We start from the raw sequence: 15,112 nt of genomic DNA on the forward strand, positions 1-15,112 counted from the left end.
CATTATTTATATTATTTTTCTTAAATTTTAGGTTACTTTAATTATTTTAGTAAGCATATATATGGTAGTACGGGATAAGGCTGGTGCCAACGAGTGTCGATGAACCCCTTCCTCATTTTCGTTGATGAGGACTCCAATGGCAGGGAGCTCGTCAACGGGAGTCCTCAAGTGACCCATCGATGGATCGAAGGGGGTAGACGAGGTGGGAGCGTGCTAAATTTGATCCTTTTCTTTTCAAATGTAACCACTAGTTAATAAAAAAAAAACCCCACCTTATATATACATACACTTCCATCATTCTATTATCAACCCCATTTCATTAAAAAAAAAACACACACACATACACATACAAATATAAAACAATACACCATTTCATAAAACAAAAATGTCAAGTTCTGACGAAGATTAAACAACCTACATTAGTAGGTATACAATAGATCCAAAAATGTTGAACACGTTTGTTAACTTTTTTGAAGTTGAAGAAAGAGAAGCCGAAAGTTCCACACGTTTGAACATACCAAGAACACCAAGAAGATACATACCCAGAAACCACGCCGATGCGGCAACCCGTTTATTTAATCATTACTTCACGCGGAACCCGTCTTTCCTACTGATTATTTTCGTAGGCATTTTTGAATGCCCAAGAAAATGTTTATCCGTATAGTGAATGACATACAATCCTTTAACGCCATACAGCCATTACCGGCTCACTTTCAATACTTACACAATCCCCTTTCAATGTTGCGGGTGTTCCCACTATAAACATTTTTCAAAAATGAACTTCTGTTGTACGCTGCTTCCGCCGACTAACTAAATGAGTACTTGGAAAGGGGTCGACAAACGTCATACGATGCTTTGAACAACTTTTGTAAGTGCATTATTCAATTGTATCACGTAGAGTATATGAGAAAACCGACCAAAGAAGATGTTGATCGACTGACTGCGAAACATTTGTCTGTGCCTGGTTTCTCGGATATACTCGAAAGCGTCGATTGTATGCACTGGCCATAGAGAAACTGCCCCACCGTATGGCAAGGCCAATATACTTGGGACCAATGAGTTGAAACAAAATTACGTATGATGGGGGAGTTACGTGATCGAGTGATGCACCACCGTCTTCAAGGCGCTCTAGTCAAACACATTTGGAACTTGCCTGCACAACATCGTCAACGTTGAAGTTTTTTTTAATAATAAAAAGTTGTCTTTATTTATTTATTTATATGTCGTGTTGTTTTTTTATTTTGTAGATGTAATATGTTTTAATTTTATTAATGTATTGTTTTTATTTAATAAAGGTTAGTTTATTTTAATATAACATAAATATAAAATAAAATAAAAGTTGAGGAAGAGGTAGGTTTGTTAGTGAGTGAGAAATATGTGATTTAGAACAGAGAAAAACTGATATGACTGTAAGGAAGAGAAATGATGGTGTGGACCGATCCGGTGAGGCCTAAGGGGCATGTATACTATATACGGTACGACTGATGATAAAGTTTAGTGGATACAGTTTAGCATCCAAATTACAGCTATTGGGTTGGGTGGGTTTTTTAGATAACAAACAATAGTGGCATGATGACAAGTTTGGGCGTAACTCCCAGTACTTCCTTTACCCGCCATCTTCAATCTCCATCATCACTACTAACTCATCATTATCAGCGGCAGCAGGTTCAACCATTGAGTGGTGTTTGTTTGATGAGGAGATGCAAAAAGAGAGGGTCATTAGTAGTGACACGTGGCGGAGCACCAGGAGCCACTACTTATCTCTTTGCTTTCCTCTTTCCACTTTCATTACTTGCTGTTACTATTTTCACTTCTATCCAGATTTCTGATAAACTTGACAGAGATTTCTATCAGGAGGTATTTTCAGTCCCTCTTTTATTTATCTTTCTTTTTTTTTTTTTTTAATTATTTGTTTTATGGTTTGCTTCAAATTAGCATAAGATAGGATATTAAAGTAAAAGGTGAATACTGAATGTTTGTACTATAAAATTGCATAGTTGGAGCCAATGAGCTCTTATGGAGGTGTGTGCGTGATTATCTAGAGGTCCCTGTTTCAAATCCGGGCATAATATTTACTAACAGTTAACAACTAACATATGCCGTACAAAAGAAAAGAAATTTACATAGCTGACAAAGATAATTGTGATGCCTGAGTAAAAATTCAACTGAAACTAAGTAATAGAACACACTAAGGATCTTAAGTACCTATAATAACAACTACTACTAGCCTTTAAGATAAGCCGCTTTTTATAAAATGGATAATTCAGGTGTGCTTACAAATATATGCTTGGTTATAAACATTATTTGTAGCTCTGGTTCGATAACATAATCTCTCTATGTCCGTAGATAATACATTATTCTGTCGTTAATTAGCCTACATCTGACAACATTGAGGTAAATATTGGCGGTCCAAGGTTCAAACATTTGGCTAGTGCACAATAGAGAAATTACATTGGTGATCCTTATGTCGCCGGTTATATGTTTGTTGGTAGTCTCGGACCTTACTGGATGATACTATAATTACCAAAAGGATTTTTTAATATTTTTTTTACAAAAGATGAATATTACGATGCCTTCCGTTGTCAAGTGAAACTGGTAATTGCTTTGGTTAAGTTTTGAATTTGATTTCTTGTTTTGGTTTTTCTTGTAAATCGCAACAGATGGAAGTTAATCAATCAATATTAGAAGCAGACGATGAAGACCTAGATGTCGTGGTTCCAACCGAAGACGAAGAGCCTCCTCGAGCACGGACTCGCAACAGGCCAAAACGTGAAGTTGAGGTTTCGGGAATGTAGTCCATTTCATAAATGTATTAGGGAGGAAAAAGGCTTTTGGTGTCCTAACCAAATTTGAATTGTTTTTCACGTAATTAATCTTTATTACTTTCATATGATATAATGCTTTATTTAAACATAATTTTATAATATAATTCAGATTATATGTATAGTTTTGTGAAAATAACTTGTTGAAATCTTTTGAAAATCTAATATAGAAGCTCTTCAGCTCTTCTTTGTTGTTTTTTCTATTACTCTGTTTGCTTGTACAGATATCGTAAGCAAAGCCTTCCATAGGCGACTGACTTATATAATGCACTTATTAACAAATGGAATAAATGTACTCAGTAATCAGTATATCTTGGAATAATTGAAAGTTCGTTGTTATTTCTAAGCTTAGATCAGCCACATATAAGCAATACTGCAACCTTTGGCTTATAAGATATCTCAAGAACACCATTTTCACAGTAATTACTATCGAGTTTACATGGGAAGATGGCGCATCCCGTATCTGGTAGTTTCCAGTTAACTTTCTTGTTTTCTTGTCTACTCTCATTGTAGGTGTAGGAATCGCGAGCTTGGTTATTGAAATATTTATGTGTTAGGTCATTGCAAAGCTCATCTTCAATTAATATTTGAAGTTTCCCTTAAGTCTAGTTACTTTCATAAACTAATCATTATGCAACTAGACCTTTAGAGACTCTGGCCGAAGTGACTAATGTTTATGCTGTTATGATACTTTTTAGAGTCACTAGTATTATGCAAAGTGTAAATTAGAGGCTAAACTGGTTAGGCCAGCACTCACTAAAGAAAATGAGCTTTTCTTACCTGAAGTCCAATCTCTAGACAAAAGACCATGACAAGCTGTTTGGACTGCTTGATGCTTTGATGTAGTAATTCATGAACCATTTCATCTACCACTTTAAGGTTTTTAGTATATTACGTTGGATTTTTTTCATAGTTTCTTTTGTTTTTGTCGATACTGACATTCTGTTAACTCATTTTGCTTATATGGATCCCCTCTAGTTTCTTTCCTTCTTCTGTTACCAATAATAAGTTATCAGGTATTCTACTCATATAATCTTAATAAGTTTGTTTTGCATAACGTTAGAAATGTTCTGACTCATTTCCTTACAAATGACTTCTTTGTTATTTTCTATCAGTAACATCATGTTTCATTTCAAAGTTTGTTGGGAGTACCATTTTGTTACTACTTTTTTATGGTTTTATATTAAATAGTATTTTTATGACATCATATGTTAGTAACTAGTATACCATTGTCGATCCAGTGACCGTTTGCCCTGGATCAAGTAATGGTCTACTTTCCTGAATATCAGTTTTGTGTCCCTTTTCTAACATCACTGAATGATTGAACCTTGCCGATACTGTTCTGTTAAACACTCATTCTCTCATTGTTATGGATTTTATTTCTAAACAAGATTTGCTAAACTTAACACCTATAAGCTGCACGTACCCTCCAGAAAAGATAATTTATGTAGAATTGATTTTATACTTGTTAAGATACATATATATAGATATTGCTTATATACTTACAAACACACTTTAAATGTGTTCATACATGCAAAACATATACATACATAGATGGTTATAGATCTATTTAAGTGATATCAAAATCTTCCTTCTTGTCTTTTGATTCACCTGATGCACGGTTTAGAAGCATCAACAATGTTATCATTGCACCAGGGTTCGTATCCATGTTCATCACAGCCCAAAGTCAAGTCAAACTGGGTCATCACAGTTACACTTCGTCCAACCTTTGATACTGATTTGATGGTTGCACCTGGAATCTCCCCTGTACCATCCAGCAGATAGAGCGGCATGCCTGTCATTGGAGTATTATGTGCCATTACACTTTGACAGTCCGCCTCTTATTGTTGGAGTATGATCATTTTATTATAAATCGTATGTCCGGGAATAGTTTAAGCCTACGGGGTCACACGAAATGACACGGTAACTCTATATTATTAATTAGTATATTAAAGTAATATATTAATTAATTAGATCACGAAATGATTAATTTAAATATATTAAGGAGTTAATTATATTTAATTAATTAAATGGAGGATTAAAATGTGAAATATGGAAATTAGAGTTGGGCTCTAAATCCATATGGGGGGCCGGTTGGATTAAGGCTAGGAAAGCCTTAATTCTAACTTGTTTTCCAAGATTGTTTTAACCTAATTATCCCCTATATATAGAGGGCTTAATTTAAGGATTTAAACACACATTCACATAAGAAATTGTCTCTCCTCTCCTCTCCTTTTGGGTTACGGCCGAACACCCTTTAAGGGTTTTGGCTATGTTCCATTCAATCCATATAAAACAAATACATATAATTAATACCTAGTATTAGTTATGGTATCTATGTTTTAGTTAGCCGACAACTTATATTGGTTTTCGATTGCTAAGGGGTTCGAATAAAGGGAGATTAAACAAAGGGTTTTGTTTGGTTCGTGATCGGGGTACTAGCATACGGTATAAGGGGTGTCTAGTGTGCGATCGTAGAGGGGTTTTGCTTTAAACCCTAAACTAATAATAATCTTATTATTAATAATATTATTGGAAGTTTTGCGCAAAGGTACACGTTTCGATTCTCTCTTTGTTAATTAATTTGATTGCATTTACGTTTCTTTTCCGCTGCGTACTCATGAATTGTTATATGTTTATATGCTTATATTCTAACAGTGATATCACGAGCCACATATGTGATCTATTAATTACAAAGATCAAAACTTGAAGGGGGGTTTAAGGGTTGGTTGATTTTAATTAATTATTAAATAATTAAAAGGTTGTTTTTCTTATTTTTAATTAATTAAATTGGATCTTGATTAAATAAAAATTAGGGTTTTTGTTTAATTAAAGTTTTAACCTTGCTCAATGGAGATTGAAACCCTCAAACAAGTTTTGAATTGTAAATTGATATAAATTATGTGATGAATTGCATGATTATGTGTATCGTTTTATTTAATATTGTTAAATAAATAGTAAAATCACAAGAAATTCATGCAAAATTTTATTGTGATTTTACTGGATATATAAAGAGTTATATTATGCAAAGCATGTTGATCCAATAATTAGGGTTAATTATTAGATAGTTATGTGACAATGTGATTTTTACGTGTAAATTTTCTGATGTGAGACAGTTTACTAGAAAAATCATATAAAATAATCTGTAATGAACCATAGTGCTACAACTTTGTAGTTTTGGACTGTAGATGCCCAACACCTAGGGCTACAACTTTGTAGTTTTGGTCGAAAGCTGAATCGGACCAGAAACAGGAGTAAACTTGTCATCAAGCTGCTGGAAATTTCCAGACAGCATGTATATGTGTTTTATTTGCAACTTGTTTTGTTCAAAGGCTTACGCAATCAAGGTAACTTGATGCATGAGCCGGGATTGAACTTTTTCATGAACCATAGTGACCATGTTTAGGTGGCCCACCTTAACTTGTTACATGATTAAATAGTTCGGAAATTAGTAAGTTTATTAATTTTTGTATTTGTTTATAAGTTTGTATAAAGGTGATGCAAAAATTGGTTTTGAAAATAAACTTGACTAAGAACTATCGAAATAGAGATTTCATTAATAAAATTGGAGTCTTGCAACCTTGAGATACACCGGCTCACCCATTTGAACAAACTCTAAGAGAGGTATAAGTCGGAGTGCGCTAGCCTTCTAAAAGGGCGGGTTTTTAAATCGCGTTCATCGCATACCTTTGCCCTTGCGCTTCTTTGTGCGTTCAAATGGAGCTACCGAGCTCTCTTGTGCTGTAAGACTATACAAATGATTTTATTAAATATTATGTTTTGAAGATTATGCATGAGTCTGCAAACATAAACTTTTGATTCACATCAAATGCATTACCCATTTAAAGTTAAGTCAATGTCACCCACTTTGCTAAGAACACTTGCCAGTGCTTTTTGCTCTACGTGAGACGTAGATGAATTGTATGTCTTCAAGGTAGATTACCACTCGTTGTGAGACAGCGGTGGACTATCTACATGTTCTTAATTGGGCGACTTAAAACGAGTTAAGAGGTGAGACCTTAACCCGTGGCATAAGATGGGACAAAACATGTTTACAAAACACTTAATACCCCTTTACAGTGTTGTTGTAAGTCCCATAATTCTAGGAGTTGCATGAATGCAATTATCGATTCTCGATTACCTTTTGAATACAGTCATTTCTAACAGATCAACTGATGAAATGATTGTATGTCAAGTTGGATCCTAGCCTTAGTGAAAGTAATTTGTTAGATGAATTTAACGAGGGTAAATTACATTTCTTAAGGATTAATTATCGAAAATACCGATAATTGAACTTTTGTCTGTTTTGAAGATGGCAACAACAAATCCTTCTCAAAACATACACCAATCGGCTTTCAGGTCGATGCTAGAAAGGAAAAGACTTTCTGGAGCCAAACTTCAATGACTGGGTTCAAGTCATTGATGAGCAGACACCGTTGTTCCGGGAGCGAATGCTTCAACTTGAAAGTTGGCTGCATACAATGCTCGGTACGATAGACACAATGAGGTTGCTTGTTTAATGTTGGAAAGCATGAATGTCGACCTTCAAAGGCAATTTGCGCGTTCATTTCCATATGATATGCTCACTGAACTCAAGTCTTTGTACTAAAAGCAAGCCAGAGTGGAGTTGTTCGACCTAGTTGATCAACTTCATGACTTGCGACACGAGCATGGAACATCGGTTAGTCCTCAAGTACTCTAGTTGAAGAGGTACTCATGGGCAATTGGAAAGGTTAAACTATGCTTATCATATGCATATTACTATTGGCATGAACCTAAAAAAGGGATTTTTTAGGAGTTCGTGTGCAATTGTAATATGCATAGCATTAGTAAAACCACAGCTAAACTTCATGTCATGTTAATTGAGTATGAGAAAGAGCTTCCAAGGAAATCTGCTACATCCCGAGTTCTTATGATCAAGGGGGGAAAGGTTCGGAAAGCAAAACAACCGTAAGCTAAGGGCAAGATTTTTGGTAAGAGAAAACAAGTTGTGTTTGTCTCAAAAGACCCTTTTGGCAAAAGGAGCATACGGCTAAAGTATCTAGCTGAGTTGAATGTGAAGAAGAAGCAAGCTGGTTCGGCAAGTGCTTCAAGTATCTTCAAAATTGAATTATATGCGTTGTTATACAAATAATAGTTCAATAGCAAAGAGTCAAGTTTAACTTGGACTCTAATTATCTTTGACATAGTCATCTTGGTTAATTTTGTCAAGAAATGCATTTAAAGACTTCAAAGAGACGGTGACTTACAATCAAATGATGAATCATTTGATAAATGCATGGATTTGACATTATCATTAGCAAGAAACGCATTGGAAATCTTCATTATGGAGAGATCTTGCAATCAAATGATGAATCATTTGATAAATTGTGTAGGAAATCTTCATAATGAAGGGATCTTGAAATCAAATGATGAATCATTTGAAAAATGTGTTGTCGTTAGCAAGAAATGCATACTTCAAATTGAAGGGATCTTAAAATCAAATGATGAATCATTTGACAAGAGATCGTTAAATCAAATGATTCATTTGACAAATGCATGCTTTGTGTTTTCGGCAAGATGACAAGAATACCTTTTCCGCATAAAACCGGAGAGGGCTAAGGAATTACTTGGACTATTACATTCAGATATATGTAGCCCATTTAGGCATGTGTCAAGGAAAGGCTAGCTACTTCATCATTTTTTATGAATGATTTCAGTCATTATGGTTATGTTTAATTGCTTAAACATAAACATGAAGTCTTTGAAATATTCAATGAATTTAAAATGAAGTGGAGAATCAACTCAATAGAACCATCAAGATTCTTTGTTCGGATCGAGATAAAGAATACTTAAGCCAAAAAGTTTAAGGATCATCTAAAAGCTTGTGGATTTATCCAAAAGCTTACTCCTATATAAGGGTATATGTGAAAGGAGAAATCAAACCTTGTTGAGCATGGTAAGATAAACGATGAACCTTAAGACTCTCCCATTTCATTTTGGGATTTTGCTCTAGAGATTGCTGCATGCATTCTCAATATGGTTCCAACCAAGAAAGTTGACAAGACACTACATGAATGTGGTGTCAAGTGCATCTTTGTAGGATACTCAAAGGAAACGATGGGTTACTACTTCTACTTTCCTACCGGAAACATTGTCAAAAACTTTTTGATTTGCTGAGTTCCTTGAAAGGAGACTCATATCTCAAGAGGACAGTGGGAGGATTGTTGAACTTGATGAGCATCAAAAAGATGTGTCAACTACTAAAGATACTAGCAATCTTCAACTTGGGGGGGAAATGTTCAAAGAGATGAATCTCTAGGTGAACTACAAGTTGAAGATAAAGCGATTCCAGTTCGTAGGTTCTCAAGGACAATACATGTTCGTGAAAGATTAAATCTTATGATTGAATCTGAAGAACATGTAATGGGAGATTTGAATGAACCTCCTAATTTCAATGCTGCATTATCAGATCCGGAATCTGACAAATGGCTTGAAGCTGCGAATGTGGAAATGAAATCCATGAAAGACAATCAAGTCTGGAACTTGGTTGATCTTCCACCAAATGGTAGAACCGTTGGGTGTAAATGGATCTTCAAGAAGAAGACCGACATGGATGGAAATATACACGCCTATAAAGCTCGTCTTGTGGCGAAAGGTTATACTCAACTTTTTGGAGTTGATTATGAGGAAACCTTTTCTCCGGTTGCGGACATTAGAGCCATTAGGTTCATCTTAGCCATAGCGGCGTCTATGACTATGAGATATGGCAAATGGATATCAAAATCGCTTTCTTAAATGGTTTTCTAGACGAGGAAGTCTATATGGACCAACCTGAAAGTTTTGTTGATCTAAAACATCCCAACAAAGTATGCAAGCTTCAAAGGTCCATTTATGGACTAAAGCAAGCATCAAGGAGTTGGAATAAAAGGTTTGATGATGAGATCAAAAGTTTGATTTTGTTCAGAATCCTGATGAGCCATGTGTATATCGCAAAGCTAGTGGGAGTAATGTTACTTTCCTTGTCTTGTATGTCGATGACATATTGTTAATAGGAAATCACATTCCAATGTTGAAAGACGTTAAATCTTATCTTGGAAAGTGTTTCGCTATGAAAGACTTGGGTGAAGCAGCATTCATAATTGGAATCAAAATCTATAGAGATAGAAATAAACGGTTGATTGGATTAAGTCAAAGTGCTTATATTGATAAGATCTTGAAGAGATTCAAGATGGAAAATTCTAAGCGCGAGAATTTGCCTATGCAAGAAGGACTTAATTTATCTAGCAAGAATGGTGCTTCTACACCTGAAAAGGTGGAGCGTGTGCAAAGAGATTCCTTATGCTTCGGCTATGGGATCTATCATGTACACGGTAAGATGCACTAGACCTGAAGTTGTGTTTCGCTCAAAATATTGTTAGCCGATATCAGCAAAATCCCGGAGTGGATCAGTGAACTGCTGTGAAAAGTATTCTTAAGTACATGCGGGCTACTAAAGAATTACTCTTGGTGTATGGTTGAAATCCTGATCAAAATTCAAATGGTAATAGAATTTGTGATGTTGGATTTCATGACTGATGAAGATGTTTCAAGAATATCAGTCGGGATACGTCTTCATTTTCAATGAAGACACGGTGGAATGCTATGAGCTAATAGCAAACCACAGCTGCTATGTATGTAACAGAATCTTAGTATATTGTCTTCTCAGAGAAGACGACATGAAGGTTGTCTGGATTAGAAAGTTTATTTTTGGATTTTAATATGATCATCCTCAAATAACACACCTATGGAACTGTACTGTGATAATTCGGGAGCAATTATCATTGCCAATAAACCTGGGGTTCAGAAAGGTGTCAGACATTACCTGATAAGATATCACTACGTTCGTGAGCAAAGCGAATTGCGTGAAATCAAATTACTAAAAGTTCACACAGATTATAACTCAGCGGATCCTTTTACAAAGGTATTGTCAAAAGGAAAGGTTAATAAGTATGCCGTGGGCATAGGTTATTGCTAAGTTATATCATGTAAATCTGTGATTGGTATTTGGATAATGGGATGTTAAACAATTGTTATTTTAAATAAATGAATTTTTATACGCGGTATAAGTGGTTTCATTTTTATAATAATTGTGTCTTATATTTGCATGTTTAAATCCATGAATATTAGTTGAATATTCTAAATGTCTATTGTCAATTAATTATATGGGAATATAATTAAAGTAAGACAATTGTGAGAGATTGGTGAAAATATTTAAGGGAATATTTTGAAGATGGTGGATCGTACCAAACTCACATGATATTCAAAAGGTGAATATTAGACTTACCCTACAGAACGAATTATCATTTTATGGATCGGCGTCATTAAATGAAATTCGTGAAATGGTTACTTTATTTATCCTTTGACTTGAGATACAAGTGAGTTATGCATGTGTGGATTGCATTTCTTGATATAGTTCCTAACTGTCCTGAACAAGGCAGTAATAAAGGGCTATTTTCAGAAATGTTGAGAAACGACATGGACAGACACTTGTAGTCAATACAAGATTTGTTCCTTCAATTTGCAACTGAAGTATGATACTATTTGGCGCCCTCATTAATTAATTGAAGATGTTTGTGTGGCCACACCCAAATGAACTCAAGAGGTGGTCTTGACTAATTTGGTAATCTTAATTAATTATAGAAATGAGAAACATAATCGTTAAATTATGAAATGACATTGATCCATATTCATAATTAACAAGGGTATCTGAACAAAGGGATATTAAAGACTAAATCATTTCAACTTGGCAATTTAAGAATCTATTCTTAAATATTTCCGGGAGCATTAGAGTGTTGCTAGACGCCAACCAATGGTATTGCCTTTATAATAACATGCTCAAGTGGGAGCTGTTGGAGTGTGATCATTTTATTATAAATCGCATGTCCGGGAATAGTTTAAGACGGTAACTCTATATTATTAATTAGTATATTAAAGTAATATATTAATTAATTAGATCACGAAATGATTAATTTAAATATATTAAGGAGTTAAATTATATTTAATTAATTAAATGGAGGATTAAAATGTGAAATATGGAAATTAGAGTTAGGCTCTAAATCCATATGGAAGGCCGGTTGGATTAAGGCTAGGAAAGCCTTAATTCTAACTTGTTTTCCAAGATTGTTTTAACCTAATTATCCCATATATATAGAGGGCTTAATTCAAGGGTTTAAACACACATTCACATAAGAAAATTATCTCTCCTCTCCTCTCCTCTCCTTTTGGGTTACGGCCGAACACCCTTTAAGGGTTTTGGCTATGTTCCATTCAATCCATATAAAACAAATACATATAATTAATACCTAGTATTAGTTATGGTATCTATGTTTTAGTTAGTCGACAACTTATATTGGTTTTCGATTGCTAAGGGGTTCCAATAAAGGGAGATTAAACAAAGGGTTTTGTTTGGTTCGTGATCGGGTACTAGCATACGGTATAAGGGGTGTCTAGTGTGCGATCGTAGAGGGGTTTTGCTTTAAACCCTAAACTAATAATAATCTTATTATTAATAATATTATTGAAAGCTTTGCGGAAAGGTACACGTTTCGATTCTCTCTTTGTTAATTAATTTGATTGCATATACGTTTCTTTTCCGCTGCGTACTCGTGAATTGTTATATGTTTATGTGCTTATACTCTGACACTTATCACCTCCCTTTGAAAATTGTTCCATGTCAGAGTTTCCTATATAAGACGTGTGACGAACATTTGTAGGTGGTGTGCCTTGTATGTAACAAGCCAGCAAGGTTTTTTTTTTTTTTTTTAAAAAATTTTTTTATCATCATTTAACAATTTGTATTGCATGTTTGGGACTTTGGGTTTTAACCTCTTGTTGAAATGGTGGAAATGCAAGCAGGAGGAATCCATCATTTTGCTTTTCACAAGATAACAATGTTGTCTCAAAAGCATAATTAATAATGTGCTGACTTTTCTACACCGTAGTTATCTGTTTCTGTATGAAATTAAGCGCTTTAAAACACCGTCTCTCTCTTGTGATAATGGGGTGGAAACACTGGATCATGTACCTATTCAAGCATCGTGTTACTTCTAAACGCACCTGCTCTATTATGACAATTGAAGGAAGTGTAACTGTCCGGCTGTTACAACAATACAGGAGAATTAGCCATGTCAAATGTTATGTTTTGTATTGGTGAGTGGTATGACTATTCTCTTGGCAGAATCAAAAGATCTTAGTCATGAAAGGTCGGCCACATTTGATGGGATCATTTAACCCAGGTTATGGATCATAGGGATAACCCGCAACTAGATTTGCTTCAATGCTGTCTCAACCAAGTACTCAGATCGTCTTTTTGACTGTCTTTTGGATAACTAATAGGACCAAAGGATGTAATTTGACTTTGTTAACTTGACAACTCGACCCGTCTTTTTATCCTTGTAGCTTGTAATTGTAGCACCTTGCTAGCGTTATTAATATTCAATATTCATATAATGTTGGTCCTGCAAGGTTATTTATATTTGGGTGGTGTTTTGCTTACCTTATAGTAATAGCTTATGGGCTAGCTTATTAAAATTAAAGACCAACAAGCTAAGCTATTTGAGTTCATCAACTTAAGCTACCGGATTTAGGATAAGCAGGAACTATATGTTGATAAACTCCGACTTCCTGTTAAATTAAAATGTTGAAAATTGTTCCTCAACAACACCTTTTAGATCCAGAGGTTCCTTGTCTTCCTGATGGATATCAAGACATATATTAATGCATAGAGATATACAGAGTAGATGTATGGTTCATAAGTTACATACAAGACAGCAGTTTTTGTACTCAATAACAGAAAAGTGATACAACAACAACAACAACAACGGTACCCAATCCCGGCATAAGCCGGGGTACGGGGGAGGTATGATGTAGACAGACCATACCCCTACATAAAGTAGAGAGACTGTCCAGATCCACCGAAGTGGAAGGGACCTCCGGCCCAAAGAGTGTAAAAAATAGGGTTAGGTCCACCGGAGTGGAAGCTTTAACCAGATAGGAATAATCTCAAACTCTGAATCTCAATAACCCGAGTGGAAGTTTTAACCAGATGGGAATAATCTCGATATATAACAGAAAAGTGATAGTTAATATGAAATGTGAAATATGGTTCTTTAATAGCTTAACACCTTTTTTTACATGACAATTATACAGATTAAGATCGGCATCCTTAGAAATACATATATACATTCACGGGGGTACACATCCGGTATATTCACGTATAAGTTGGCAGTTTGTATAATTATATGGCATATGGTAAGGTTATGCATCTGACCAAGTGATATCTAAGTCTCCCCAATTCGATAGGGATACATTCAAGGCTTTCCAAACAGCTTGAGATGCATCAACAATATTATTTGGGCACGGAGGCTGATAGCCATGATCATCATCACAACCCATCGTAGAGTCGCACTCATCTACAACCATGGCTTTTACCCTTTTTCCATTACCATTGATTGTGATAAAATTGTGACACCTATCCCCTCCCTTGTACCATCCAGTCGATAGTGCCACAACCGGAGTCTCGTCAGAGTGATACTGGTTGTCACACTTAGACGGGCCACTGTCATCACCTCCCTTTTCAAAACTGATAAGTGTGAGGGTAGCCTTTGTTTTGCTTGACACGGGAGGTGAACATGTGTAGGTGATGTAAAACCTTCCTTCAATGCAACACACATCGTTCTCTATATTGCATTGTGCAGAATGTGATTTTCTTCCTCTAATTCTACCACTTGGCTTGCAAGTTTGAGCATCAATTTGCTGCGAACTTGAAACCATAATCACGAGCAGTACAAAAATGTACGAACAAACGTTGAAGTTCCTCATAATTGTAGTTCTCTTTTTCCCTTAACTTTACACAAGATCTGAATGTTTGATATAGAAATAAGATGGAGATGATTATAAATAATACTAGGCCTTGGTTTGAAAGTTGACCAAATCTTTAATCATAATATATGGTTAGTCAAATACTTGAAATACTAGTCATTAATTTATGAGGTTCACATATGTTTTTGTTTTGATCTAATGACTGCTAACGTAACATGATTATGGTATCATGAGCTCATTTGATGTTTTCTTTTTGTAGTCATAATATAAGGCTAAAAGTTAACGTTGTGGTCAAATAATATTTTCAAAAGGCATATAAAATTTGTATACATCATGGCGACCATAGAGTTGTCTCTACATTTCTTAATTTTTAGCCAACTGGTATATCTTTCCGGCCAACCTCAACCTGCGAGAGTGCCTTTTGTACGATGGAAGCACACGAACCGAGT

At 35.2% G+C, this 15,112-nt stretch overlaps 2 protein-coding genes across 2 annotated transcripts; one reads left to right on the top strand and one right to left on the bottom strand.

Annotated features, from left to right (window-relative positions):
• Positions 1-1,505: 1,505 nt before the first annotated feature.
• Positions 1,506-3,006, top strand: LOC122582635. The gene is made up of 2 exons (XM_043755054.1): positions 1,506-1,857; positions 2,661-3,006. The coding sequence occupies exons 1-2, from the start codon at positions 1,570-1,572 to the stop codon at positions 2,793-2,795; spliced, it is 423 nt and encodes a 140-aa protein (XP_043610989.1). The 5' UTR covers positions 1,506-1,569; the 3' UTR covers positions 2,796-3,006.
• An 11,093-nt stretch (positions 3,007-14,099) lies between these two features.
• LOC122583288 (putative ripening-related protein 1) lies at positions 14,100-14,663 on the bottom strand. The gene has a single exon (XM_043755709.1). The coding sequence runs from the start codon at positions 14,661-14,663 to the stop codon at positions 14,100-14,102; it is 564 nt and encodes a 187-aa protein (XP_043611644.1).
• Between the last annotated feature and the right edge of the window lie 449 nt (positions 14,664-15,112).

The sequence above is a fragment of the Erigeron canadensis genome, chromosome 9 (genome assembly GCF_010389155.1).
Source record: "Erigeron canadensis isolate Cc75 chromosome 9, C_canadensis_v1, whole genome shotgun sequence".
NCBI classification, from domain to species: Eukaryota; Viridiplantae; Streptophyta; class Magnoliopsida; order Asterales; family Asteraceae; genus Erigeron; species Erigeron canadensis.